Source organism: Epinephelus fuscoguttatus, linkage group LG15, assembly GCF_011397635.1.
Source record: "Epinephelus fuscoguttatus linkage group LG15, E.fuscoguttatus.final_Chr_v1".
Lineage (NCBI taxonomy): Eukaryota > Metazoa > Chordata > Actinopteri > Perciformes > Serranidae > Epinephelus > Epinephelus fuscoguttatus.
The window spans coordinates 20,119,698-20,147,519 of record NC_064766.1 but is presented as its reverse complement, the minus strand read 5'-3'; the positions used below and the strand labels follow the sequence as shown (position 1 = coordinate 20,147,519).

At 39.6% G+C, this 27,822-nt stretch overlaps 1 protein-coding gene across 2 annotated transcripts in view; it reads right to left on the bottom strand.

Moving 5' to 3' along the window:
• Window positions 1–27,822, bottom strand: part of pde1cb (phosphodiesterase 1C, calmodulin-dependent b) — a 126,843-nt gene that overhangs the window by 92,984 nt on the left and 6,037 nt on the right. For both annotated transcript variants that reach the window (XM_049598969.1, XM_049598970.1), the window contains exons 2-3: window positions 9,660–9,710; window positions 8,745–8,910 (exon numbers count right to left, since the gene is read on the bottom strand). In XM_049598969.1, the coding sequence (XP_049454926.1) occupies window positions 8,745–8,910; window positions 9,660–9,710 (217 nt within the window). The remainder of the gene's footprint in view (window positions 1–8,744; window positions 8,911–9,659; window positions 9,711–27,822) is intronic.

The following is a 27,822-nucleotide window of genomic DNA, read 5'->3' as shown; positions in this document are numbered from 1 at the left end:
TGCTGAGGAATCTGAGTAATCTGCGGTGTGAGGGACATATTTTAAAAGAAACAAGTCGACACGATTGTGCTTGAGTCATGTGCTCTATTTTGAGTTACGATTCCTCTTATGAGATCTGATTTCTATTTTCTTTTGTTGTAATGTTTGTTTTGTACTCATCTTTTGTTTTCCTTTGTAAAGCACTTTGTACCCAAGGCTTTCAAAGGTGCTATACAAATGATTTTTTTTTTTACTTTCTTACTTACAAAGCATAAAAATTTCATCACATAGTGACATATTCAAACTGAGTTCAATGGATGAGAAGCAAATATAGCAGAATATGAATACCAGCTTTGCCTTGGGGGGGCTACACAATGATAATATGCGTCTGAATGAGTTTACACATGTAGCAAACATTTCATTCAATTTCAAGACAGATGAACTAACACAAGAGCCAAAACTGATTGTGCCTCTTCACATAATGATCATCAAAATATGTCCCTGATTAATTACTATCACAACAACTGCTCACAAAAAAAGACCTAATGAATCGAGTCTTGGGAGGATGAATTATTCGTATGACTATGACAGAGGGACTTATGGAAATTACGCTCAGCTGAGGTATTCTTGTCACTGTGCTCAGGCTCCCTCAAAGCTCACACATTGAAATCAAGACATTAACAGACCCAGCCATTTGGAGGTACATGAAAAATTCAAATCTCATTTAAATTTCCAGGCAAGTCGATAAGGATATCGATGCATCAAAACAGCAATTGCCTTAGCGGTAATGACCACATTTTGGTGGAGCTCATCTATCACAAAATACAGTATGGTTCCCCATCTATACTTAATTTCTCCCTCTGAATTGGATCTGGTGGAGATGGAAGGATGGGTGGGAGAAATTGAGGGCACCCAGCCATATAGCTATATTTATTTGCAGAGTGATGGAGGTGGAAAAATACCCCGGAGAAGAAACTTCCTATTACTTCAATCCTAAGAGGGATTCCTGTAGGTCAAAGGAGATGCATACAACAGCTCGGCTGAGCATTTCAGAAGCACTTCGGAGGTAAAAATGAAAGAGGCCTTCTCTTACACACCTGTAGTTACAAAGGTACAAAGTGTTGACAGGTTTTGTTGTGGTAACATAATGATTATTTTCCAGCACATATGTGTTGGACCGAAATATGTGGCATGTGAACACAAGGAAGGAAAATTCTGCATTAACAGTATTAATATTCACTTTTCTATGGCATTAAAGTGTTAAGAGATTTTTAGCCACATTAGCTGTGTGGCTCTGTGGTTGGTTGGTCCACCACTGGTCTAAACTGAAATATCTTGACAACTATTGGATGGATTGTCATGAAATTTGGTACAAACATCTGTGGTTCCCAGAGAAGGAATTCTACCCACTTTGGTGCCTCTGACTTTTCCATTAACGCCACAAGCAGGTCAAAGTTTTCACTAATTTGGTGAATCTTAACACCTACTTGATGTATAGGGGCAAAATTTTGTAGGGTGATCGTCAGTGTTATTGCCTCACATTTCATCCTGTGCTACCATCAGGTGGACCTGTCAGGATTTATGCTATTGACATATATGATATATGAACATAACCTTGATCATTTTGCTGACCTCGATATTGCTTGATTTATACTGTTTGTGTACTGTTTGTTGCCAACATGATGCCAGAATAAACAGCAGCCATTACTGGGCACAACGATGCTTCCTTTTTATCCACTTCACCCCCACATACTTGCGCAAGACTGAAGAAAAATATAACAAAACTTTAAAGACTACACACAATAGCTTATTGGTAATTGCAGCTGCACTTTTGAAGTGGCAGAGGCACAGTCCTGATAGTTGTTTGCCTGCAAACCCCTGGCAACTCGTGCAAAAGTACGTTGTTTGAAGTTTTATCCTTTACAACTTCATCCTCTACTTTGTAAATCCACCAGCAAACTGCCTGGCTCCAAGGTCGTCCATCCCAGGGAGCACACCTGCCAAACCATGGAGGTAACTGCTGTTCTTCTGCAGCTTCACTAAGCTTGTCTATTAGTTGCCAAACAATTTTTTTTTTTTTTTAGCCAAATTTTGTATCATGTATCACACGGACTGATTTTGGGCAACTAGTTTTATACTCTCTTGTAGATATTAGCATATTCCTAAGAATTAAAAGTTTATTGCTCTTTGAAAGGTCCATTCTCATCATTATCCTATTATATTATCATTACATCAGTGGGATAAAATGGTCACAAAATGACAATAATATCTTTTATTAACGTTATTTCTTGGACAATACATCGTCCAACAAAAGCAGTTATCATGACAGGCCTACCATCAGCTTAAAATTCCGATTTATGACCATGTTAGCATACTGACATTAGCATTTAGTCCAAAGCACTGCTGTGCCTAAGTACATCCTCACAGCTGCTAGCAGAGCTGTAGGCTCTTAGTCTTGTTGACCTGACAGCAACCAAACAGAAACATAAGCCTGCTGCACTAATGGCAACTAAGTGGGTATTTATGGCCGACATGTTAGCAAACAATTGCCTAATTACATTACTTCAGCTCACAACGGAGCAACACTAATATCCCACTGGGGTCATGTATCTGGCCAGCTGATAATTCTGTCATCTTACTGATAACTTCTTACTGTTTTAGTTCTGGTTTGATCCAAGAATTCTGTCACTGTGGCTTACTAAATACTCATCTGTCCTGACTAACACCTGGCTTATTTTACCATCTATCGTTTACACTGGACAAGTGGAGTACAGTAGGCTGTCTATTTCAGGTAGGGTTAACTGAGGGCATTAGTGTCAACTGTTGGGAGGCAACTGTATAGTCTAAAAACAGAATGGATAACCCAAACAAAGAGCTAAAAGCGGCTTACAGGTTTAAATAGCTCCGACGCTGAGTGTTGCATTTCACTGAGACTGGCTGTACTAGAATCCCTTTCACAAAAAGTTATTTTAGTCACACATTTGCACTTATAGAAATAAAGTTGTAATTAATTAAATTTATTATCGATAGTATTATCTTCACTTACTATGTCCACTGTCAAGTATGCCCAAGCAGATAAAAACATGTTTTCAATGTTATCTTTAAACTAAGGTTAAATTGGGTAATAAGATCCAATGAGGTGACACTCCGTATTTAGATGGTCAGATTGTAGGTAACGTCTGCAACAGCTATTCAAAACCCAATGTTGGTGGAAATAAGTGCTCATGTCTACACGTTTGAATCTCATTCTACCTTGTGTCTCTATCACCAGCGATAAAAAATTATGGCCACCATTAAATAGTCCGTGACAGATGTTGATTTCCTGTCCAAGAGTTCACCTCAGGGTCAAGGCTCAGGAAACGCCACACTCACTGTAAGTCATGCAGCTCAAAGTGACAAACATCACAGCAAATTTATGCTGCGCAGACAAAATACTCTGCCAGCCCCCTGAGTGCCACAAGCCTGTAACTGCTCTTATCCTATTACTATATTAACCCGACAATAAGATGTGCGCAAAGCCTACAGAGAGGGGGGCTGTTCATGTCATTGGTGAATGATTTGCAATTCACATAGTGTATATAAAGGCTGCAGCGTGCGCAAAGTGAATTCACTGTGAATGAGTGAGGTCAGGAGATATGAGGTGAGGGTGAGGGCACAGTCAAAGAAATCCCCTTACTGTATTTTCAGCCTGATCTTAGATGTCAATGCAAACATACACCTTAAAGGGACAGTCCCACAGTATTTTCCTCATAGAGATGTCTGCCTTCTCTTGAATATATTGGAACTACATTAAACATTTACCACATCCTCCTACACTGAGCTGTAATGTTAGCTGATGTTTACATCTTGCACTGTTAAGACCATGAACTTCTCGTCTATGAGTAGATGCACACATCCTTCTGTATAGTGATACAGTCGGCAGGTGCAGTTCGGTATAAGAAAATAGTTCCTACATCAAACTGCTCACAGCAGGGTCGGTGGATTATCTTGAGTAACCAGGTCATCGTTTCTGGAAAGAGACATTGCTGTTGACTTTTTTGAACATATTTTTTGGCACTTTGAGCACCACAAGCTAAATGCAAAGTTCCATTATATTTGAGAGAAGGCAGACATCTCTACAGCCGATATCTCCAACACTCTGCAACTCACACCAAAACAATCTAGATCAATAAAAAGCACTACAGGGAAGAGGGAAAATATGTATTTTTGATTTTGAAGTGAACTGTCCCTTCTAAATCTTCTGAAAGGACACAAATATATAGGTCTTTAGCATTTCGTCTCATCTTCGTTTGGACTTGACAAATTAATTTCTTTTTCAGAATCAACTGCGTTTCGGCTCCTTTTATCTTTACACTTGTAAATAATAATAAATCACAAACTCGGGCTTGATTAAACCAACCTGGAAAACCTCAATAGCCTCTACTGGTCTCTACTTTAATCAATAGCCCCAAAAAGTGTTTTATTAGTGAAAGGCTGGAGGCTGCACACAAGGGAATAAATATATTGATTAAAGCAAAGGCTGGAAACTTTTCTGTTACCCCAAACAATATTATGATACTGCATGTACAGCTAATATAAATTCATGTTTGGTCACTTTGGATGTCATTAGAGGTTTGGCACAGTTAGACTTTTAATTTGCTTCCTGTTCCTGAAAACACTGGAAATTCTCATACAGTACACAGTGTATAAATGCCCAATCCAGGAATGTGTGGTGTGTGGCAGACAGCAGTGATACAGCTCTTTAACATCATAACTGTGAGGTCACGCTTCAATCATTTTGATGAATAGCTGTGCCATTTGCCCATGTGCTTCCAGTCACACTGGTCAGCGGAGGCTCATTAGTCGGCTAGTGAGGCTAGTGATGGAGGTTGTTACTGCACAGGAGATGTCAGTGGGGGTCTCTGAACCTGCGGGTCAGCCTCCAAAACTGTGGGCTACAACGATGGAGACAGCCGCCTTAATCAACTGTAAAGTTCACAGCAGCACACAGCATCCAATTAACCAGTAGATAAATCACACAGCTGACCACGTACGAGTATCTGAGTTCCTGCTGCATGTGTGCATGACTGTGAATTGTCTGTGTCTGCGAGGACTCTGATAAGTGGAAGTCTTTTTGTGTGATAGCTGTAATGTGACCGTGAACAACTCTGTGTGAGGTGACAAAAGAACAAATTGTGTACCCAATTTTTAAAAAGCTACTTTCTGCTCAAAATGCACTGAAAAGAAGCAACACACACTTTTTTTGTCTCTAGTCACCATTTGGTAAGCTTCCAGTCATCTTTGTAATGTTACTGGTCCCAATTTATTAGACTTTATCTCTATTTAGGCACTATTAGTGATGAATTTTATCACAAGAGACATTTTTGTGGCAATAATTCTTCATTAAAACACAGCAGAAGGAGAAGGTCAAACACCCAGATCCTCAAACACCGTATTTATTATTTATTTATTTATTTTATTTGTTTAATTTTCATTTTCTTTATTTATTCATTTATTCTTATTTTTTCTTTTTTTATTTCATTTTATTTAATATTTATTTATTTATTTATTTATTTATTTTCATTTCCAGCATTTCTGCTCAGGTTTTTTCATGTGCAAATAAATAGTGCATATAAAGACATATAACATGATAACATTCTTGCTGGCACAATATCAAGCAGTTGTTTTTTGTTGTTTTTTTTTTTAATCATATGTTACGTTTTCATGTGTCCCCATCAATCATTACTGATTATTAACTTATGATGCATTTGTTACTAGTATTAACTTGTTATTTTTTGTTACTAAAAGCTCTGCAATCATACTGTTCCTTCTTTCTTTATCAATAAAAATGTTATTACAATCTGGCATTCAATCTGTTGCAAGAACATTCACCAGCGACTGTTTTCTAATAAAGAGCTCATTTTTAATAATGAGTACTAACTTATCTTTTGCCCAAAGCCTGTCACTTTCATTTGTTCTCTTGGGACTAAAATGGAAGTAATTAATATTTGCAGAGCTGCAATTTTAAATGGAAACGATAATCAATCAGTCAATCAGACTGGTGAAAACCGGATAAGAAGCAACGCTGATGGAAATTACGGTGAAGACGTTGTAATTCAAATCACACGCTGATATTTAGATGAGAGCCATTAAAATGTTTGTCAGGCAGAGTGAAGACAATGTAAAAAGCCTCAGCTTGCTATATCACCTAATGGAAAACATCAAGATGAAGTTAGTCTCTGTAAAACAGTCATGTCACATATAAATTGCAGTTGGAGAAGAGAGGTGATGGGTACACAAATTATATATGACAGACGTAAACATTAGAGTTATAACTTGTATCTACAGCAAAGCAACTTTACAATGATACGGCAGATCAAAGTTGAATAGTCACAACTCATAAACAACACAAGTAGGCTACAAGAGGCAATTTGTGAGTGATTGTGGGATTTGGGATAAACAATGACACGACAATATTTATACACTGCACCATTCAAAAAACTGCTGGTTTCATCCTGTGCTTGAAAACCTCGTATAGCCCATTCAGTAGCTATGAAGTGTTTTAAAATGCATAAGGCAGCCCTAATGAGCAGAAACAACAGCGTGACACCGACCACACAGATGAGTCAGCCTGTGTTTATACACTAATGGCACTATATTGTTTTCTGTCCTTCGCTGTGTGACTAAACAAGCACTCGAATGTGTTGCAGGAGCAGCTGTAATCCTGAAACACCTGCGATGTGTCTGAAGTGTAAAGCAACCAATCAGCTGAGCTACGAAAACAAGGCAAAAAGATAATCAAGTAGCTTTATAAAGTGGAAAACTGCAGCCAGCAAAGCACATAAATGAGCCATTAAGATACTTAGAGGGAAATGGACTGTGGAACTTAATCAAAATAGTACAACAGTTAAAGAAAACGCAACCAAAATGCTCCAAATTTTGTCATATTCACCTCTAGGCCTCAGCTGACATTTACCTTCATTCAACCCCACTTAATGACAACCGTCCTTTAACACACTCACTCTCATCCTGCCTGCGACACACCACACATGATCCCTCTCCGTTCTCCAATAAAATCTAATTATCATCGCCTGGAGGATAACAGCCAGCCCTGGCCTCGGAGGTGACACAGTGGTTACATCATTTTATGGATTACTGCTAGTTCCTCGGTCATTTAATCACCTTGTGCCATAATCTTGCCATCTGTCATTCAGTTGTAGATCCCCACTGCTCCCTGTGGGTTTGCCCTCTATTAACCACTGTTGGCCTGGCCGAAGACTCCCCCCTGACCTTAGCGGGATTCCCCAGACAAAGATGTAAGGAAGAAGATGGCTGTCTGTTGAGGAGTGTGAATCATATCTGAGGGATGCTTTAAAAGGAGGAGGTGAACTAAGCTCTCTTGTACTGGCCACGTTTGGTGGTGAATCACCAAATTCACCAGGTGCAGCCCCTATTTTGCTGGTCAAATGACTTTAATAAACAAGAAACTGGCAGGTAGAGTATTATTTGGCATATTTTACTTCTGTTTAAACTGTTAGTGCTGCTGAAATGAATTACTCTCTTGCAGGCCAGAAGACAAATGCAAATTGTGCAGCCTCAGCCAAAGATTTAGCAGCATTTGGCATGTACTTGGCATTTGTTCCCCGCCCTGTTTAAAGTTATAGCTACGTCTTAATATATGACACTGAAATAAGTCACTGTCTCTACGGACAAATGAACTGTTTCCTCTGTGGAAGGTAAGAGTGCTTTTAGCTGCCCTGCGCTCACTGTGTTTTTCTTTAAAATCTAAGCTGTGGCTTTTAAACGAAGGAACAGGCTGAGTCCAGTCAAGTGGAAAATCACTTTCTCCTTGTCACCACCCCACTCTGGAAAAAAAGGCCCTGCGTTCTGGGGGAAGACTATGGCAGAGAACAACAGTGCTGTAATTTGAGATATCATGGAGAAGCACCACAGAAGAAGCCTGCGTTACTGCACAGAGACTTTTGCAGAGAAGCGGAGAAAGAAAATGAGACAATAGTTGAATGGGATTTCCACAATCTCGTACCAAACACCCCATAAATTATAAATCTCAGTGAATGCTCTCTACACTACAGCCTCTCCAAATCGGCTTGCCGTAACTCCTTGTCTATTTTGCATACAGTCAAAAGCTTGTTATCGCACACTAGGTGAATTTTTAGTATCCTCTTACAAATGCTCACTTCTTGCCACCTGCGGCATTTGTAACAGTCTCCAGAGCCATCAAGGTTAATTGGAATCAGGCGTTAAAAGACGTTCAATATTCTAAAAGTGACAACAAATTATGTTAATGGTGGTTTGAAGTCCTTGTTATCAAGGTGGAATCAATCTTGCCCACGTCCCTCGAGGTCAGCAGCCATACATAGCAATTAGCACTGTGTGTGTGTGTGTGTGTGTGTGTGTGTGTGTGTGTGTGTGTGTGTGTGTGTGAAGAACGTTAAATGTCAGAAAGAAAATTATCCTCTTCATAGAAAGCAAGCAGAGGGACCACTTCAAATCTTGCTAACCTAATAATCAAATTCATGTTAATCAGAGTCCAAAAATACTGAATGAATACACACTGCAGAATGACACCTCGTTGTATGCGTTGCCTTGTTTCCTTCCTATGTGCTAAAAGGAATATCGACTGAATGCAAATTACACCTGTGTAACATAATGGGCTGGACATGGCTGCCGATGTCCCACCGCAGCCTGACACAGGATTGAATCTGTGATGATTAACAAATAATAAATAACTGCTTTTCTCTCTTTATGGCCCAGGGGCATCAAACCTGATGGCTGTTTTCTCTGTGGCATCTGGTTCGTCCGCTGCAGGGAGATCATCGGCCAGAATCTCTTCAGGGCTCCGTGGGTCATTCAGGGGGGCCTTCTGCTCTTTGCCTTTGATCCCCATCCCCGCCGTGATGGCGTTCCATAAAGCACTCTGGGACTTTGAGCCTGCAAAACAAAACAGAAAAAAAGCCTTAGTAGTGTTACAGTTATTTATCAAGCTTTCATTTGTTTAGCAGATGGTTGTTTGTATAGATTATGTAACAAAAACAGAACTGTTGAACGTCCACTGAATAGCTGTCAGCACCTCTGTAGTAAAACAATTGTACTCCTTTGTAATGCTGCCCCCATGTGGGTGTATGATGTCAATGCTAGTTTATCTAGCACTTATTACACAGTAGTAGTAGTAGTGCTACAAGTAATAGACTACTTATATAGTTATTGTAACAGGGATTACCAACCTTTATCAGCTCAAAAAAAATGTTTCTAAATCAACTCCCCAAAGATTTCATGTAAGTAACTGTGTCACACTTTTGCTATTTTAATATAGAGCACCACCTGGAATATAAAAGATGAAAATTAATTAACAGATTCAATCTTACTATAATCCAACAGTATTTGTTTTTTCTGTGGAAAATAGTTCTCTATAAACACGTGAACTGAGATATGTGGGTGGATCATCGCTATTAAGGGCAAAATTATTTCTGGAAAATCTTGTTATTGAGTTTTGGAATCAAATTTTCTGCTTCAGTGACACATCAATTTTAGTGATGTGCTAAAATGTCAGCATCTGATCTCTTATTAACTTGTGGTAAAATGACCCTTTGAGACTTTGATCTGAGAGGTGTGATGGATTTAAATGATTGAATTTAGTGAAGGGACGAATGATCAGAACGACTAGCAGAGGGGACACTTACGTGCAAAACTGGCCTGTGGTCTGTTGGAGCTCTCCCCTTCTTCATTTGCCACTAGAGGAGAAAAAATAGATGTTAGGCCAGAAATGTGGTTTGTTATTTGAAACTTAATGTCAAAAGATAAAATTCTTCAGTGGTTACCAGTGACTGTACAATCATCTGTAACTGTTACTTTGTTGTCACACACATTTGCTCCGTGTTGAATATTAAAAACACTAAAAACTGTGTCTGATATCTGGAAATTTGCCACTTTCACATGTGCAACAAATACAGTGGGAGTATTCATGCTTCATGTTAGTCTTAATAAGAAAGGTCAATCAATAATTTTAATGAGGCTCTCCACATCCTGCCCATGGTGGTCTTGATGTTTTTTCTTTTTATATGTGCCTGTATTTGCCTGTATGTCTGTGTTTTTATGTATTTTATTGAGATTAAAACAAAAGGGATGGTGAATGCTGATGTGTAATACAAACAGAGTCAGGAAGGTCATATACTGTTCCATTAAACCCTAGAGCTGCCTTGTAGTGTGATTTAAGTGACAGTGAAAGTACTATAATTGTTGCTGTTGTTCCAGAGTGGTGCCCTGTTGGAGTCTCTGCCCACTAAAGACTGCACACAGTATGGAGAGAATGGTGAAACATGCATACATCTAGCAGCAGTGTTGAGGACAAAAACTAGGACTGCAAAAAATATGAAAATGATGATGATGTGGTTTTTGCTGAGGTCTGGAATATGACTTGTAGGCAGCAGCATCTCTGTAGCACCACAATGCTTCATTTCTAATCATATGTTGTGACACATTTGACCTTTATCCAAAAATTGCAGCTCCTGTGATTTAGATATTGCACCAAGCCATATTGCAATTCCAATAATAATTAGATTAATTGTGCAGTCCTAGCAAAAACAACTCACTGATGACTGATATGCAGTGTTGGCAAAGCTAGAAGTACTTCACACTGGAAGTTGAACCACAGCAAAGCTACCCTAAGGAAAGGTCTGGTTTGGTTAACTAAAGCCTCTTAGAAAAAGTAGCTCAAACTTCTCTGTGAAATGTATGTACATCAAATAAACACTGTACATGTTATACAACATTATGACAAAATAAAATACAAAAAAGTCACATCTTGGCGAAATGCCACTCAGTTAAGCTATTGCAAAAAATACTCACACTTCATACATAAACACTCTATTCTTGCAAGGTGCAGGAGTGTCAGCTTTGGTTTTGTTTACAATGTACTATCTATTAGTCTGACACCTGCCTTGCAGAAACTCAAGTCCAGGTTTGGGTATTGCACTGAGCAGGATTACTCAATTAGTAAGGTAACTTCTAAAATAGCATGCAACAACTTATATAACTTAAATAGCAACAATCTATTCTTATGACTAATTGACACATAACATACTCAAGTTTTAGTTTTAGAAATTTAGATTTTAAACTTTAAAAACTATAGCTAAAAATATTCCACAGGTGAGCTGGCAATCCAGTTTACTGGAAAACCCCAGAGACTAAACCTGTCCTATAAAAAGTGACTGTCTGACGGATGCATTTGCGGATGCACTGCAAAGCGGGCTCAATTACAAAAGAGAAGCAGTGATAAAAATAAATAAATAAATCCTTTTGTTTAATGGCCCCATTTCAGTATTTAACCACACAAAAAACCATGCAAAAAGTCATTTAACTACTTGAATTACTTTGTAAATAATAATGTAGTTGAACTACCAGCAAGCCACTGTAAAATCTGTTAAACTAGTTTAATTTCATTTATTTTACTTCATCAACATTGCTGATATGAGAACAGAAAGACAAGGGGCAGGTCGAAACTACACTATGACACTTCTACAACACTACATGCTTTCATTGTTGCCATCACTGTTTGTGAATATGCTCCACATAAGTGTCTAAAGCTGCAGTTCACCTGTCGGCCACAAGATGCTAGCTCCATAAAACTGAGAGACAGAAACTTCCCTCTAACAACAAAATGTCAGAAGATGTTTGCCACAAAGAGAAACTCAAAAGGTTAATTTGTGTCATGGTGCTAATTAATCAATTAGTAGTTATTGTTGATTATTAAAACTGAAAGGTAAATGTGTGTGACTGCTCAGTCTTTCAGGCCATCAACCAGAGTCATCAGAACTCCACTACTTCGCCCAATGTTAGATGTTCAACTCTGGTTGTCTACATTTAAATCAAATCTTCAATAAACCCAGATCTCTCCAGAGATGATTCCTGAGTCATCACACTTGCCTGTGTAATAAGGAATTCATATAAACTATTAAGTGTGCGTTAAAGTGCCTTTCAGTTATTTCCTCACCATGTACTTATATAATCAAAGAGCCATTTAGGCTCAAATACTTTGTAAATGTTTAGGTTATATATGTTGTGTTTAATGAACATTTTAATGTACTTTAATGCCTAACATTTATTTGAGCAGCATTCAAATAATAAGGCACATTTTTGCATGTTTTTAACTTAGATTTTAAAGTGTGAGCCTCATAAAACAAGAAGGTCACAGGTTTTTCCAGTTTTAATAAGAAATGATTTTATGTGAATGCCTTTCAGACCGGATCAGTTAATTATGTTTCAGGGTTTCTCGGTGTAATTGGCTGTGCTCACAAAACCCACATACCCATCAAAGTAAATGAAGGTGACTTTGTGAAAGGGAAGTCATTTTACAGCATTAATGTGCAGGTAAAGACAGAGCAGGTCTTTCTGTGGAAAGATTCACTTCATAGTATAAGCTCTCTGCAACTAATTACGATGACGACTCCTCTGCACAGTCAAGATAACGTGATGGAGCTCTCATCATCACGACTGTTGGAGGCAAGTGGCCAGGCTCCAGTTCACATATTTATCGTACATCTACACTGAGAAACAGCTGCGCAGTATGAGTAAAATGTTGTCAGCACTTTTGTATGTAACCGTAGCCCTTGATATGATTGCAGTAGTAGTGGACAGAGAGTGCCGCTACTAACCTTGCTGAGGCACTGACTCTGACCCTTATCCTGGCCCACAGCAAGACAAAATCCAGGACTGAGATGAACATCTGCATGCCCAAAGCTTAGTTCTACAACCTGTCGCTGTTTGGATTTACCTCAGATAGGTCATGTGACATTATTCTGGCCTTTGTTGACCCTAGTCGAGATGCCAACCCTGAGGATCATAAGAAAGAAAATAACCTTCCACCTCGTCCTGCTGATCTCTTGAAATGAAAAACATTTTCAATCGGTCCACCACAAACTCACAGTTTTCTTAACATAAAGACTTTTTCACTTTTATTTGCTCTTATTTGCTTCTTTTTCCTGAAAATTCTGTGACAAAATGCCTTAATATTCTGTTACTGTAATTAACATCATCTACACTCTCCCACCCACCTTCAATTCGTGCTCCAGTATCTGAATTTCTAGTTCTGTCCTTGTGATCTGGAGTCTATTGTGCTCCATGTGGAGATTGCATTTCCCATTTGTGTTCGCCAATGAACCTTTGCAGGCGGTACAGAAGCAGATAAGGATGACCTTCAGTTAAGCCTGAGGTTGTTCCGACAGTCTTTTTCTGTATCATCTCAGTCTGCAGTTCTACATTTATAATTTGAGTCTTACAATGAACTTCTTTCTGTGCTAAACTGTGCTGTGGAAGTGGGTTGACAGTCCTCGTCGTGATAATGGGCAGCCACGCAGAGGGCATGCAAGTTTTAATATGGGATAAAAGACTTAGAAAAGGCCATTTGCAATATTAAAGACGCATGTGTGTGTTTGTATACCTCATTAAGTCTCTCCCACTGGCAGAGCATATAGCCTCTTCATCTTCCTGTGATAAATATAAGCAATATTGTTTGATTCAGGCTAATAACAATAATCAGATTGTCCACAGATATTCTGTGTACAGTAAATTAAACAATCTGTATCTGTTGGCAGATGAAGAAGATTAGATGTCAGAGTTAATATTCCAAGTTTTGTCACAGAAAGGCACAAAAACTGGCGAAAATGCTAATTGTACTGCTTTTTCTGTCAGCTCTGATATGCTGCCAGTGCCACCAGGGATGCCTTCCAACTGTTTCGACTCAGGCTCAGCTTTAAAGCCAGTGTGAGGGTGACATCAGGGGTCCCCACCTGCTTTTCAGGCATCAACCTTTCTCCTGTTGGCCAGAATTTGAACTGTGTTTTTTGATTTGCTGCCAAGTATGCTTTAGGTCCATCAGATAGGGTGACGAGAGACAAGGACATTAGTCTGACTCTTCTGAAACGTCAATTTTCAGGCGATACGCCTAAAAACTTGTGACAATTAGCCTCTTTGTTAGCATGCAGATTGCAATAACATTAGCTATAACAGGTAGAAAAAAAGAGGCAACATTTTACTTGAAGGTATCTACATAAGAGTGACATGACACTATCATAACTATGACATGACACGGTCATGAACCTGTCATAAACATTATGTACGTGTCATAAACGTTTATGACTGCTGTCATTAAGTGTCATTCGGTTTTTGTAATGACAAGTTGACATTGTTTGGGTTGTCTTGATTATGACAACTTGACATTAATCAGAGTGACATTACCAGAAGTTGTCTTTGTCATGACAAGTTGACATTAAATTTGTTTGGGATGTCCTTATAATGACAACTTGACATTAACCAGGATGACATTACCAGAAGATGTCCTTATGTCAATGTCAAGTTGTCATTATAAGGACATCCCAAACAAATTTAATGTCAAGTTGTCATGACAAAGACATCTTCTGGTAATAAAGTGTTACCAAAAAAGATTACTTTGCAAGATGGCCGAGCTGTTAGTTACACTTTTTAAGTGCATTGTCAAGCTCATTGTAGATTTGTAATGTGCCAGTTTCCTTTGGCATATCTGGAACTTGAGTTTCTGGGGGTCACCTTGGCAAATTTTGAACCTATTCCAGATGTTTGACTTTCTCAACATCTTGCTGCGAAGCATCGAAGCTGCAAAGCATTCAGGTCAGCTCTAGTCTGAATAAACATTGATTAACATATGTTACTCCCCTGGAGTAAAATAGGAAGCTCTGCTCTTTTTGTCAGATGAAAATCATTAAATGTTGGCTAAACTAACAATGGTTTTTAACATTTACAGTGAATGATCTTCACTCAGAATGATCTTGCTTAGATTTAATTAAACAAACTCTTGTTTTGAACCCAAACACTTGTTTAGTTTAATTAACTCAGAGCTTAGGATTCATGGTTTGTTACTCAGTCTGTTCACTGCTGCAGGCAAAACTGATGAAGGCAAACCTGCAACAGCATCCAAATACACTGATTACATAGATTTACCTGTTGCCTGAAACAGAATTTTCACATCGAGTCTAAAAGAAGGGGGCATTTGCCAGACAGAAAAGGTCTAACAAAAGACGCTTATGGTTGGATTGTGGGAAGTGTAGGTTACAGTAGTGACTGCAAAATGTTTGGAACACAGAAAAACGGCACCATGTTCTCACCATGGAAACAGACATAAGTCTCCTTTCATGAGAATAAAGTTTTTGTGTGAATCTGAACTTCATTTCTGTGCCTACAGAAGTATGACTCTGTGCCCTTCTGCTTTTAGCTGCCGTTTCCTCCGCACTAAACAAGCGAGAGAGGATATGAAACAGCCAGAGAGTGAGAGTTGGCTTCATAAACTCTGATGTAACTAAACAGTTTTAACATTTATTATCACCGTACTTTTGCCCTGCATGGAATTAGTACTAATTAATTAAAGCTAATTAAATAATTTCACATCAGTTTTAATCAGTTATAAACTACAACATATTTCAAATCTAAACATGCACTTGGTCTAATATTCGGGACAGAGTAGTGTAAGAGAAAACAAGACTGTTACATTTTAATATATCATACAATATGTCAGTATTTACATCTGATATACGCCGATCAGCTGCAACATTATAACCACTAACAGTTGAAGTGAATAACAATGATCATCTTGTTACAACTCAATGTTGTGCTGGGAAACCTTAGGTCCTGACATACATGTGGATGCTACTTGATTTGCTCCACCCACCCAAACACCGTAACACACCAAGTACAACCCCTCATGGCAACGGCACTCCCTGAAGGCAGTTTCCCCCCACAGCAGGACAATGCACCATGCCACTCCACAAACTGCAAAGGAATGGCCTGAGGAACATGACAAAGAGCTTACCTCCCAATTCCCCAGATTCCAATCTGATCGAGCATCCGTGAAATGTGCTTGTACCCCAGAGGTCCTATGTCCAGGCCTCAACAGGTCAGAGCCAAGTCCGAGCCACGACGGGACCTCTGACCTGTCCAGGCATGGATGCAGGACCTCTGGGGTACAAGCACATTTCACGGACGCTTGATGGGGTTGGGAATTGGGGAATTTGGAGTCCAGATTGACACCTTAAACTCTTTGTCACATTCCTTTAAGCAGTGTGGCATGGGGCATGTTCCTGCTGGGGGACCCACTGCCAGTGGGGAGTATCGTTGCCCTGACAGGGCCTACTTGATCTGTAATGGTGTTTGGGTGGGTAGTGTCTAAGTGGCATCTATGTGAATGCCAGGACCCAAGGTTTCCCAGCAGAACACTGCACTGTGATGAGGTGATTAATATTATTTACTTCACCTGTCAGTGGTTTTTAATGTTCCTCATTGGTGTAATTGTATGTCTTTTACTTTGGTCTATTTGACACATTTTACTTTTCATATGCTGCACTGACACTGACAGATAGATGCTGTGTTCTTGTGAAATCTGAACTTAATCAACAAGATGTTACTGATGTTTGAAGTTGTATATTAATTACACGACTGTTTTACTGGGAATATTAATTAAAAGTCTTTGTCACATGAACCCACAACTCCCGTAAAAGTAGTCTAGACACTGGGTGGATTATTCTGGTGAAACAAATACGTTGAATTGAATTCATTGTACATAAATTGCTAGCAAAATGCTAGTTACTGAAAAATAAATTACAAGTTCAGAATGTGTGAACTATCAACACATGAAAATTGGAGAAAAGGGCATTGATGATTGGTGTGATGTTTCTCAGTTGTGTTGACACATGGTCTACCACTTATGGTAAAAGTGATAACATTTCTTACTAAACTTAATTAAAGTATCACCCCATAATGTGCTTAAAATCTCAGCCTCATTCCAAATATTCTACAAAAACAGGCAAACCTATACGCATGTACAAACAGCACAGCTCTACTGTGTCTATTTTATGAGAAGAAGGCAAGTGGTTCAAATATGTATCAGGCATTTCTGATTCCTGCTCACTAATTATGTGCTTGTTTGAGACACACTCTGGTATACTATGGAGGATAATAGCTTATCGACGGGGTTTGTTTAAAAAATTGCTTTTCATGTGGGGTTATAAAATAGTGACCATTTTAAGGAGAAAATATCTAAGACCAAGTAAAAACTGTGCTTGTCTAGACAAAGAAATGAATTCAGACATAAACTGAAGAATACACAATCCTTAATGGTAATTTTGCACAAGTACAAGATAAAACTACTCTGAAACATTAAATAATTTCAATGTCTATGTAAGTGTGAAAATGGTATTAAGAAAAAACATATACTGTATGTGCACATAAAAACTAAAGCCTGAAGGCTCCATACTGCTGCAGATGAGCTATAAAGTAATAATGTGCTCTCTCTCCATGAGCTTTGTACATCAACAAAAACATAACAAAGCTAACAAGACTAAACACCTCAGTAGGAGCTGCCAACTACAGTCAAGGCTCAGAGTTTAATAGAGGAGTGAACACAAGGTGTCCAGCCAGGCAATGAGCTACCAGCGCTTAGGAGTCACGCTTCAGAGGAGGTGATTGGCAAAATGCTGTGCAGACTGAATCCCAGGCCCAGTGAGCAATTGATTGTGACACTTGTAGGTTACCATGACAACTGCCATGCTTGCGGGTAGTATGGCGGTGATATAGGCCACATGCGATCGAGGAAAGGTTTTCAGAGGTAACAGGATGTGTCCAAGCGAGCGGAAAATCCAAAGTCTATTTTCTGTGGGATCATAAAATCTTTAAGGGCTGCTTTTAAAAAGGCATCTGGAAATTATTTGAAAGCATCTCCCTTCCTGTTTTTGTGTTCTCAAGCCCTTAACACTGAAACTTTCCTCTTCTTATCAGTGCATTCACATAATCCAGATAAATTTAGGTGGGCAGTGTGTATGCCACAGAACAGGTAATCCCTGTGTGTTCAGTTACACAATAACAACAGCACTAAGCTCATGGCTCACAGTTCAACCTGGGTGAAATTTAATAAAAGCACTACTAAGAAATAAGTAGTAAACAGTAATGGGCATTACTACGACTATTATAGCAGCAGTAATACGCGCTTACCGGACTAATATAAATAAGGTTTCTGACTGTCTTAACTTTCTAATTGTATGGGGACTTCTGGAAGAAAGTGACGAGTTTGTTATGAAGGGGTCACAGGAAATGCAACGTGTTTATCAGTGAGCTTAGCACATACCGCCATTGTTCATCAAAACACGACAACAGTAATTTTGGCGCTGACTGACAGCGGATCAGTTTGAAATATGGCAGGGAGTAATTAACCAGTCAGGAGCAGCCACAGTGAGCTGTTAGATGAGGAACTGCTGGCAACAGGCTGCACACCTCCAACTTGGTGAGGTAACCAACTTTCACTTCCACTGTGCTCTGCTGTCTGCAGACTCATGCCACATGCAGCGAAAAAATCAGGTCACTGTTTCTCACAGAATGATGGGAAAAGGCCAGTTATTGCCTGACTTCTTTATTAAATTGACAATAGTTTGTTTTACTGCTCCCAAAACTCTGTGACCTGCAGTAATAAACCACATTTGCTGTTGCCACAGTAACTGCAGGTGTCGCCAAATCAACTGGGACTAAAATCTTCAAATATTAGCTCCTGAGCATGTCAGCTTGAGTCTGTATGAGATAAGTCCTTCTTTTTCATTTAACACTGGCATGATGTTTGCCCACTTGGGAGCACATAGAATCAGCGTACTAAGTTGTTGTGGTGAAAGTGCCAGAAAACCTTTTTCCTACACATCTAGCAGATGTGGACATTTACTTAGGGTCATGTTTCTGACCATCTTATGAATCTAAGTCCGACATTCATTTGTCCCTTTTGGCCCCGTTTCTGTTCCCACCAACTCCTGAGGGAAATATGTGTCTCTTTAGCCTGTAAATGCTCCAACATGTTCACCATTACATCATTTTATGCTCACTGCTGTTTGCCTAGGTGGCTTGCGTGGGTTTATCAGAGCTTGTTTGCTAAAAACAGCTGCTACATCTGAAAAAAGGTTAGGCAGTGAGACTGAACCAAAACATTAAAGGCGCAGGCTATAAATCCAAAACAATGAGCTGAAAGAGGCTAAAACGTTCTGCAAAGCTTAGTTGAGGTACTAAGTTGAGCGATAGCTTGTTGTGGATTTGACCACTTTCACATGATTAAGAAGAATAAGATGAATATCTGCATCCTGAATGAAAGTTAGTCGATCCTGAAGTTGACACATCTGACAGTGGGGTGAGGCTTACATGCTTGTTGGATATTTAGACCCAGTGATGTCGCAGCAGGTGTTTACTGTCATGTGGGGCAAAACCCCTGTTGTGACAACACTGATTGGGGTGTGGGAAAACAGTGCAGCAGCACTTTACTGCCTTGTGTTATTCAGTGTTAAATTACATATGTCCAAAAGCAAAATGTATTTGTTATTAGTTTTTACATATCACATTTCTTGCTGATGTTAAAAAAAAATGTTGCTTTTTTAACAGAGAGCTTCATGGTTAAAGTTTCAGGCAAACTTTTTTTACTATAAATAAGACCTGACGCAGCACGTTTTGTTCATCATCACACTTGTGACATTATCCCTGCTGTGTACACAACAAAGCTGTCAAACCACTTCTCCTAAACTACAAACAGATATAAGGGAACAGTTCCTCCAAAGTCTCCAGCACAGACCATCTTCACATCACTCTGTTGTCAACACTGTTTCAACGCTCACTCTTGTGAGAGTTTTCACAAGCGCTCCGGCAAAAAACAAGGCAAGTGCCACATAAGTTCATCAACACTCCGGTTGTCAAGACAATAGAATGAATTCCTGGTGACGTCAGCAGCACACAGCTTTAGTCTGAAGCCAGCTTGTTTCCATGGTGTAGTTGCATTACAGGGGAAAGCATCAAATTCAGTAGAATGGACTAACGTGGCGAGTTGTGCAGAGAGGCTGAAATGTGATGTGTTTAACGATGTGGCTGTGCTGGAGCCGAACGCCTCATTGCTCTGCTTCACACACACTCACACATGTTTTCTGCTCCTGTCATGCACACTTTTCATGCATCTCGCTCACATGCAAACACTTAACCTTTCCTGCTGCTCTGCCTAACCCACAATATCTTACCTATAGTGATGTTGAAGCCGTCAATGCTGAAGGTGGCACTCCGACCCTTCCTAAACCGATGCTTCTTGGAGTTAGCTTCCATCGCTTTGGCAACCTGCGGCCACCCTTGCCTGGTGCCTTTTAATCTGCTTTAATGCCTCTTGTCAGTTGCACTGGCTTGTTTCAGTTTCCTTTGGGTAACTCTCAGCCAGGAGAGAAAAAAATGAAGTCCTCCGACTCGCGCTGGAACACAACTGTCAAAGACTCACCACTTCTCGTTAAAGATACAGAGCTGGAGAATTTCTCTCAAGTCCTTCTCCACCCCCTGGTCTTTGTTGTACATATCTTTTCTCTCCCTCACTCCGTTTCTCACACCTCAACAAGCTCATTTCAAGGAGCTTATGGCTCTTGATTTGTTTTTCTTCTCTCGATCTCCCTCCACCCCTCCCTCCACGCTTTCTCTCCTCGTCTCTCTTCCCCAAGAGGTACAGTAGGTGTGAGTGGTGGGTGGCGGTGGTAGTGGTGTTGGTGGTGGAGGTTGGGTAGAGAGAGGACATCTCTAGAGGTCTTTAAAATGAACGTGACTCCTCCTACTGTCAAGAATTTATAGCAAAAGCATCTGAAGCTCAGAGTTGGTATGGCACAGACCTATAGTCGTCTATTCTAGTTTTGCTCACAAACTCTCAAACAAAAATTGACTCTGAAATCGTGTTGAGCCGCACATGCATTGGTGCATGAGCGCTAAGAGGAAACAGTGGAGAGAAAGATAGCGACAGAGTGATTATGTGTATCGAGTCAAAACTAGTCATTAAATCAATGTCACTGTTTTTCATTTTGCAGGAGCTACAGAAAGCAGAAGCCCATTAACAGCATACTGTTCTTTTCAAAGTACAAAAAAAAAAAAAAAAAAGCTCCACATCACCTAGTCGAACAGTTACATTTGTGAGTGCACAAACTGCCTCGCTTTTATTTATTTATTTATCTTCCCTTTTGAGTGCCCACTGAATACTGGAAATGACACCAGAGCAAGGACACTGCTTTTTCATCATTTTGAATGTTATCCTAGAGAAATCTTCCCTTTGTGCTTATCAAAACTACCTTTAGCCGACACACATCCCCCCCGCCCATGCACATAAACACACAAACCCGCACACACCAGATCAACAAAGGATAAAAAGCTTCCCTTATTACCACCATCTGACATTTAGCCATGGAATTTTTCCCGTGTTTCATTTTCTCCCCTGATTAGTGTCTGTAAGTGCTCTTTATGAAGGCTTCTGGCTTGTTCTCACACCTCCTTTTAAATTCAGTAGACATGATTATAATGGCAGGCTCACAGGTAAGGTGACATTACGTCTTTCAATTGTCATTATATGCTTAATTTATGTAAAAGAAATTAGGGTTGAACGACTAATATTGTTATCAGTATGCAATTTTTTTTTTCTTTATGTTCTGTTTTATTCACTATACAAAAGCAATAAAACATTCTGCAGTATGACCGACAAAACATTGGATACAGTCAGCATATACACTGCTCTTTCATGTAGGCCAGGCCTGTGTGTTATGATGGATTGAGATGAACTGATGCAAGAATAGATATGAATAACCTTTATTTAGCTATTATTATTGTAGAAACCTTCAATAGCAGCAGAATATAATAACTTCTAACTTCAAAAGTACAGCAAGGTATTGTGGTGCAGAACAACAGACCTGGTGTGAACATTCATATTTACAAAAATAAATGTGAATCTTTCTGACCTTCATACAGTTACAGCATTGTAAACAAATCATACAAACTAAAGTGCACACTGCCGATGGCACCACCACTTGTTGTTAACCTTTCCTGCTTCAGCTTCCAGACTGGTCGGGAAGCACACCGACTCTCCAATCGCTAACGCCTGTCTTCTCTCAGCTCATCAACCTCAACTTTCTCCCTCTCAAAAATGCCACGACAAACAATCTGACACCTCTTCCCAACATACAGTACAGTGAGCGAGCACACTCTAGCTGAGTGTTCAAATATACTTCAAGCAACAACAACATTCAGGGTGCCTATCGAGCCCGGAACAAGCCTATGCAATGGCGTGCTCTTGCTCTGAAAATAGGTTGGAAGTGCTTGAAGCATCTCCAAAGCAGAGCAAGGGCGTGCTTTTTTTAAAACAAGCAACACGTTGCTGAGCCTGTTTGCAGAGGCACGGAGCAGGTTAGGACATTTTCACTGCAAGAATCAAAGCGCGCCCACGGCACTTTAAAAGTTGTTTTCCTCATTTACTTTTCATACACATACGTCTCATGGAGCATAGGGCAGCAAGTGTTTACGTGAAGCCAACAGGGCAAGTTGTTTCTGACCTGGCTGTTTGTCAATTGCAGCTTTTGTGATTTGAAAATTACGCTCTATTACCCGCATGATGGTAGGTGGGTCAATGACGTACATGTGATCTTAGTGACCGTAACAGCTCAAACCAACAGTTTAAAGCCTGCAACTCCACACCAGTCCATTAAATCTGAAGATGTCTCTTGGATGAGAGGTGAAACTAAAGCAAGTCCAGTTGTCTGCAATCTAGCACTTAAAATTATGCTCCATTACGTTCCGATGCTTTAGAATTTTATAAGATAATATTGGCCTATATATTCTTTTTGTTTATTCTTTTCTCTCTCTGTTCTTTAATTGAGCAACTTTTCCAATAAAAGCCACAATAAATTATGTATTTCACTTCAGTGGCATTCAATATAATCTGAGCGAAGCAGCAACAAAGACAGGGGATTTAGAGGCATTAACATGTCCCCACATTAACAAACAGTTAATAAAACACGCATTATTTCTGTGCAGCTGCAAATCTCAACGGCAACACCTACTTTAAAAATCTGCACCACAATCACACACTGAAGAGTCATGAAACACTGAAATGAGTGTGTCGTCTCAAAGGGTGAGTGTTCAACAGTTATTAAATAATCCTGGATCCGTCAAACAAGGACGTAGTCAGATAAGGACATAGAATAATAAAATGCTATAGACAGTAATTAAAGTGTGATTTCTAAGTGATGTGGCGGTTGAAGTGTTGAAACGGAAATCGATTATAATCAGGAGATCTATCCAATTATAACAGAGCCAGTTTGAGTCACTCAGTGCAGTTCCAGCGGACACATTATACACTTGTTAGATAATTACACTCTCTCTCTCATTTTGTTTGCGAGCTACAGTAAGAGCTCTTTATCCTCTCTTTCTCCTGCCACCCTGCTTTCCACAGCCTCCATTTCATACTGTATGTAGCAATTTGTGAGGATCCTAATTTTGCAATGCTCTCTGTGCAACATCAAGTGGTCGCCCGTTCCCGGGTAGCTTTTATGGTAATAAGGGCATGTGTGGGAATATTGCAACTTTTTTATTCTTTCCTTTTGTCAGCAGGTAACCATTTGTTTGAAAGGGCAAAACCGGTTACACTGCGATTTAATTTGCCCAAACATTTAAAAATGAAAAGCCTGTTGAGGCCACAGCTGTGTCGATATGATTAATGATATTATCATATTGCTGCAGAGTCCTGTCACCAATATTAAATTCATCCCTGAATAATGAGTCCAAAAGAATGTGCGCAATTATCCGGGACATTAATTAAAGAAGCAGAAAGGTGCTAAAGGGCACAGTTTTCTTTGAGAGTTTATTCCGTGAGAGTAGGTGTCTGTTCAAGTGTGTATATCATGGTCAAATTTTGCTGCAGAATATTCAAAGCTTCCTATTTAATGCATTTGGGGTTACAGAAGTGAGAGTGGAGATTACATAATACACTTACAGTAACTGAAGGGGTGGTGCTTCTGCTTTAATGATGCTTTGGAAGGCCATGTGAGGCTTTGCAGTTTCATAAATTACCTTGTAAACTGTGGCGATGAAGGATTTTCAAAAAAAAAAAACATTCAGTTAAAAGCATCAGTAGGTGCTAATGTAAGGATGGTGGAGGTGTTCAGCAGTCTGTGTAATGCTGAGGCCAACAGCAAGATATCAGGGAACCCATGAGCTCTCCACAAGTGCCACCATGAGGCCAAAATTTACACCTCAACACAAGAAATATCATAATCTGCTGGACAAATTACCCACACATTAATTGGAAATTCCTGAAAGAATGACACTGTGTGGGTGTGTAGGTATGATGGATTTTTTTCTAGCCTCACCCATGGGCCATGGCACCTTAATGCAAGGACTTATTTGTGCTTGGATCCCAGGCCCCAGGCCACTAGGGGCCTTGAACAATATTAGGACAGGGAGGTCACAGAGGTTTCCCATGATGATCACCACACCGTATTGTAGAACAAGTTTTTGGTTTTATAGTATCTCAAATCTTAAGTCAGGTAGCAGTGGTGTCATGAGCGGGCTGTTTGCTGAGGAAGAGGGAAGAGCTGGTAAGAAATCCCTCTGCTGCTGTGGAGTAGGATGGAGGACAGTGTGATGATGTAAAGAGACAGAGTGGCGCCAACAACAGCAACAACAGGAGAAGCGTCCGTAGCCCCAGGGCCCAATGTAATATTAAGGCGCCTATCCCTATGGGTCAGACTGTCAACTTTGTACCCAAGGCATTAAAGCTTTAGATTTCCAAGAAGTTCACGTAGATAATCATAGTCCCCAGAGAACTAACCCTAATGCAGTGGTTCCCAACTGATGGGTCACGGTCCAAAGTGGGTCGCAGGTCCATTCTGAATGGACTGCAGGTGAGTACAGTGAATTTCTGGCACAGAGATTTTGAAGTGTTGTTTTCCGCTTGAGAGTGAGTGACTAACGGACAGCTACTTGACAGAGAGGCAAACTAGCTGAACAACATGGCCAAACACACGTATGACGCTGAATGCATTAACCTGTGTGGACCCTGAACTAATGACTAAGGAGAAATCTAGACCCTGTGGCTGGACCAGTTGGGAATCACTGCCCATATGTATTTGGCAACCCTCTGACCTTTCAAAATTTCAACTTACAATTAAGTTTTAATGCACTGATTACACTAAAACTGCACATTCACGCTTCCCACAAGATAAACCCTTCTCATTTTTTGATTTCATCAGCTTTCCTTTGGCACCACCCTCAGGCCAATATCACAACTGAGGACAATCATGTTCCCAGAGGATTAACACTATTTAATGAAGCCATCGCCTTTTTCTAATTCAATCTTCAGGACAAGCTTTGCATTTGTAGCCATATGAATAGCACATTAGTAAATATAGTGTGTGCATATCAGTTTACGTTCATGTATTTAATATCGATGGATTATTTCAGTTGTTTTTCAGTTAGTTGTTTAAATTTATGCTGTAGTTCCCATTAATAAATCTTCATAAAACAAATAGTTCTAGTCTTTGATTATGACTGACTAAGCCACATTCGAGGCCATTGTAAAGTACTCTATAAACAAACAGCTGTGACTGCATTACAATTTTAGCATTATTATGCCAATTAGTCACCTATCAATCATAGTTATTTAGTATTTGCAGGACGACAATGGTCAGAAGTACACAACTTGGTCATTCAAGAATGCACAAAAAAATCCCAAAGATGCTGCGAAGAAACAAACAGAGCCTATGGGGATAACTCACTGTATATGTTTATTTGTAGCCTATTATGCTCACTTTTCTCTAGCTATGTTGTCAACTGCTATTTTTTGTTATAGTGTAACGTTAGCTTAGTTACTCAACAAGTAATCAGAGTACACTAAATGTCGCAAAAGAGGTACACTGTTCGATGATAGAAGGATTATTTGTTATCAATAAATTATTGCATTTTTTTGTTGCTGTGTTTTTATTTTTTTATTTTAAAACATTGCCTACTATGTGTAGTAACCGTTTTATATAAGCAATGAGCCACATGAAGCTGTGGTTAACAATGATTTTAGAAGAGCTAAGGGCCGTTGTTAGGCACGACATGGAACAGAGTGGTTTACTGCTTAATTATACCACTACACATAATTGCGATGAGCCTTCTTAATAACAAATGCGTGAGTCAGGGCTGCTGATACAGCACGACAACACAGATGCCAAGTGCGTGCCAAGAATTTTAGATCACACCTGTTGAGCACAATATACAATATAGGATCTGATGTATCTTGGTTTTAATGCCAGAGCACATTTTAAAAAGAGCACGTAGTACAACAGCTGCTCTGAGAGGTGTATCCTCAACCCATACATCTGTTGAGTCCTTGTCAAGATCCATTTTCTTCAAGGGTCAATACTAGGACTACGTCACTGTCACTAGGCAACAGGGAGACCTTTCAGACATACATCGCATACATTACACTGACAAGGGGTTGATATGGCAAATAGCACTCATTACGCTAGTGTGGATTTCATAGTATTGTAGAAGTATTTAGTGCAGTTATTTTACTGTTGTTTCCAGTGTCAGTTTTCCCCATTTACATCTGTATGTGCTTATCGGAACAATGCAAACAAGACATTACGTTTTTATGGGATATTTGCATCTTCCATGGGAAATTGTCATTGCAATTTTTTACTGTCTTTAAAATAAACTTTGGTGTTCTTTTTGTTGTTGTTTTTTTTACAAACTGATGCTGCAGTGGATTGCTGACACAAAAACACACCTGCTTGCTTTTTCTGTTATGTCCATTGAAGGTGAACTATTTCTCCACCTTTGATCTGGTCATCAAACACCAGGACAGGCCATCACTAAAACATATTAATTAGTCGTGAAGATAAAGGGGAGGTGAGGGCTAATTTGGGGATTAGAAAAAGCCTTTTGCACAAAATTAATCACAAACAGTCCTGCTTTTACTTGTCCTTTCCAATAAATTAGCATATTTGAATTATAATCCTACACTTTCCTAGTTTTCTGGATGCTTATAAACTGATATTTCACCATCATTTTCTTCTGTAATTTATTCAAACATAACATCAGTTTCAGGGCCTTTTGACTGGGTGATCTGTCCCAGTAGCACATCACGATTCAACACAACAACTATGCAATCAGACAGAAAAACAAGCTCATTAGAGGTCTCCCCTTGACTGTGGAACGGCCTGCACTTTGTCAGTCCCCACACCACTGTCACCACAGTGACAAAGTCATGTAATTAAGACACACAGGGTGCCAGGGAGCTTGCCTTTTCCCCTGCTAAATACTCATTAGAGGCACCTTTAAGGGTAATGTTAGCCTGTGTTGCAAACCTGTGGGAATGAGCTGACAAAACAGACAGCTACATGAACTGTCATCTGAGTCCTGCTGCACAAAGACCCTGAAGAAAACGGGGAAGAGAGTCTTGAGCTCTATAGTGCACATATAAAGCTAATGATTTTTGTGCCAGCATGTTTCCGGATCAAAGAAGATAAACCAGTTGGGTGAGTGTTATGTCAGCAGGGCCAACAAATGTAAGCCTTTTGATTAGAACCAGTCATCTTCCACACCCCAGACATCCTCCATCCAACAGACCAAAGCAACTAATCAGTGTTATTCGGACAGAGTCAGAAAATGACACCAATTCTGCTATTTTCATGAGAGTGTCACACATGTAGTGTTGACGACCCAGCAGACTGTGCACATTATTAGACTGGTCACAGAGGCCACACAGCAATAGCACAGCTCATACACCAGAGCTAAACACTTGCCATTGGTGTTGATTATAAAAACAACACCTAATTCAGTAAATCATGGGCTTAGTTGCAAATTGTTTTTTTCCATATTTAAAACACAGATAAAAAGACAGTAATATCCTTAACTACATACAGCCTCTGTGGGAAAGTAGCATCATCTCTTATAAACTTCATCCTATTCGAATGTTCATAGGCAGCTATTCTCTGATAGCAAAACACAGAAATGTCATTATCATTCCTA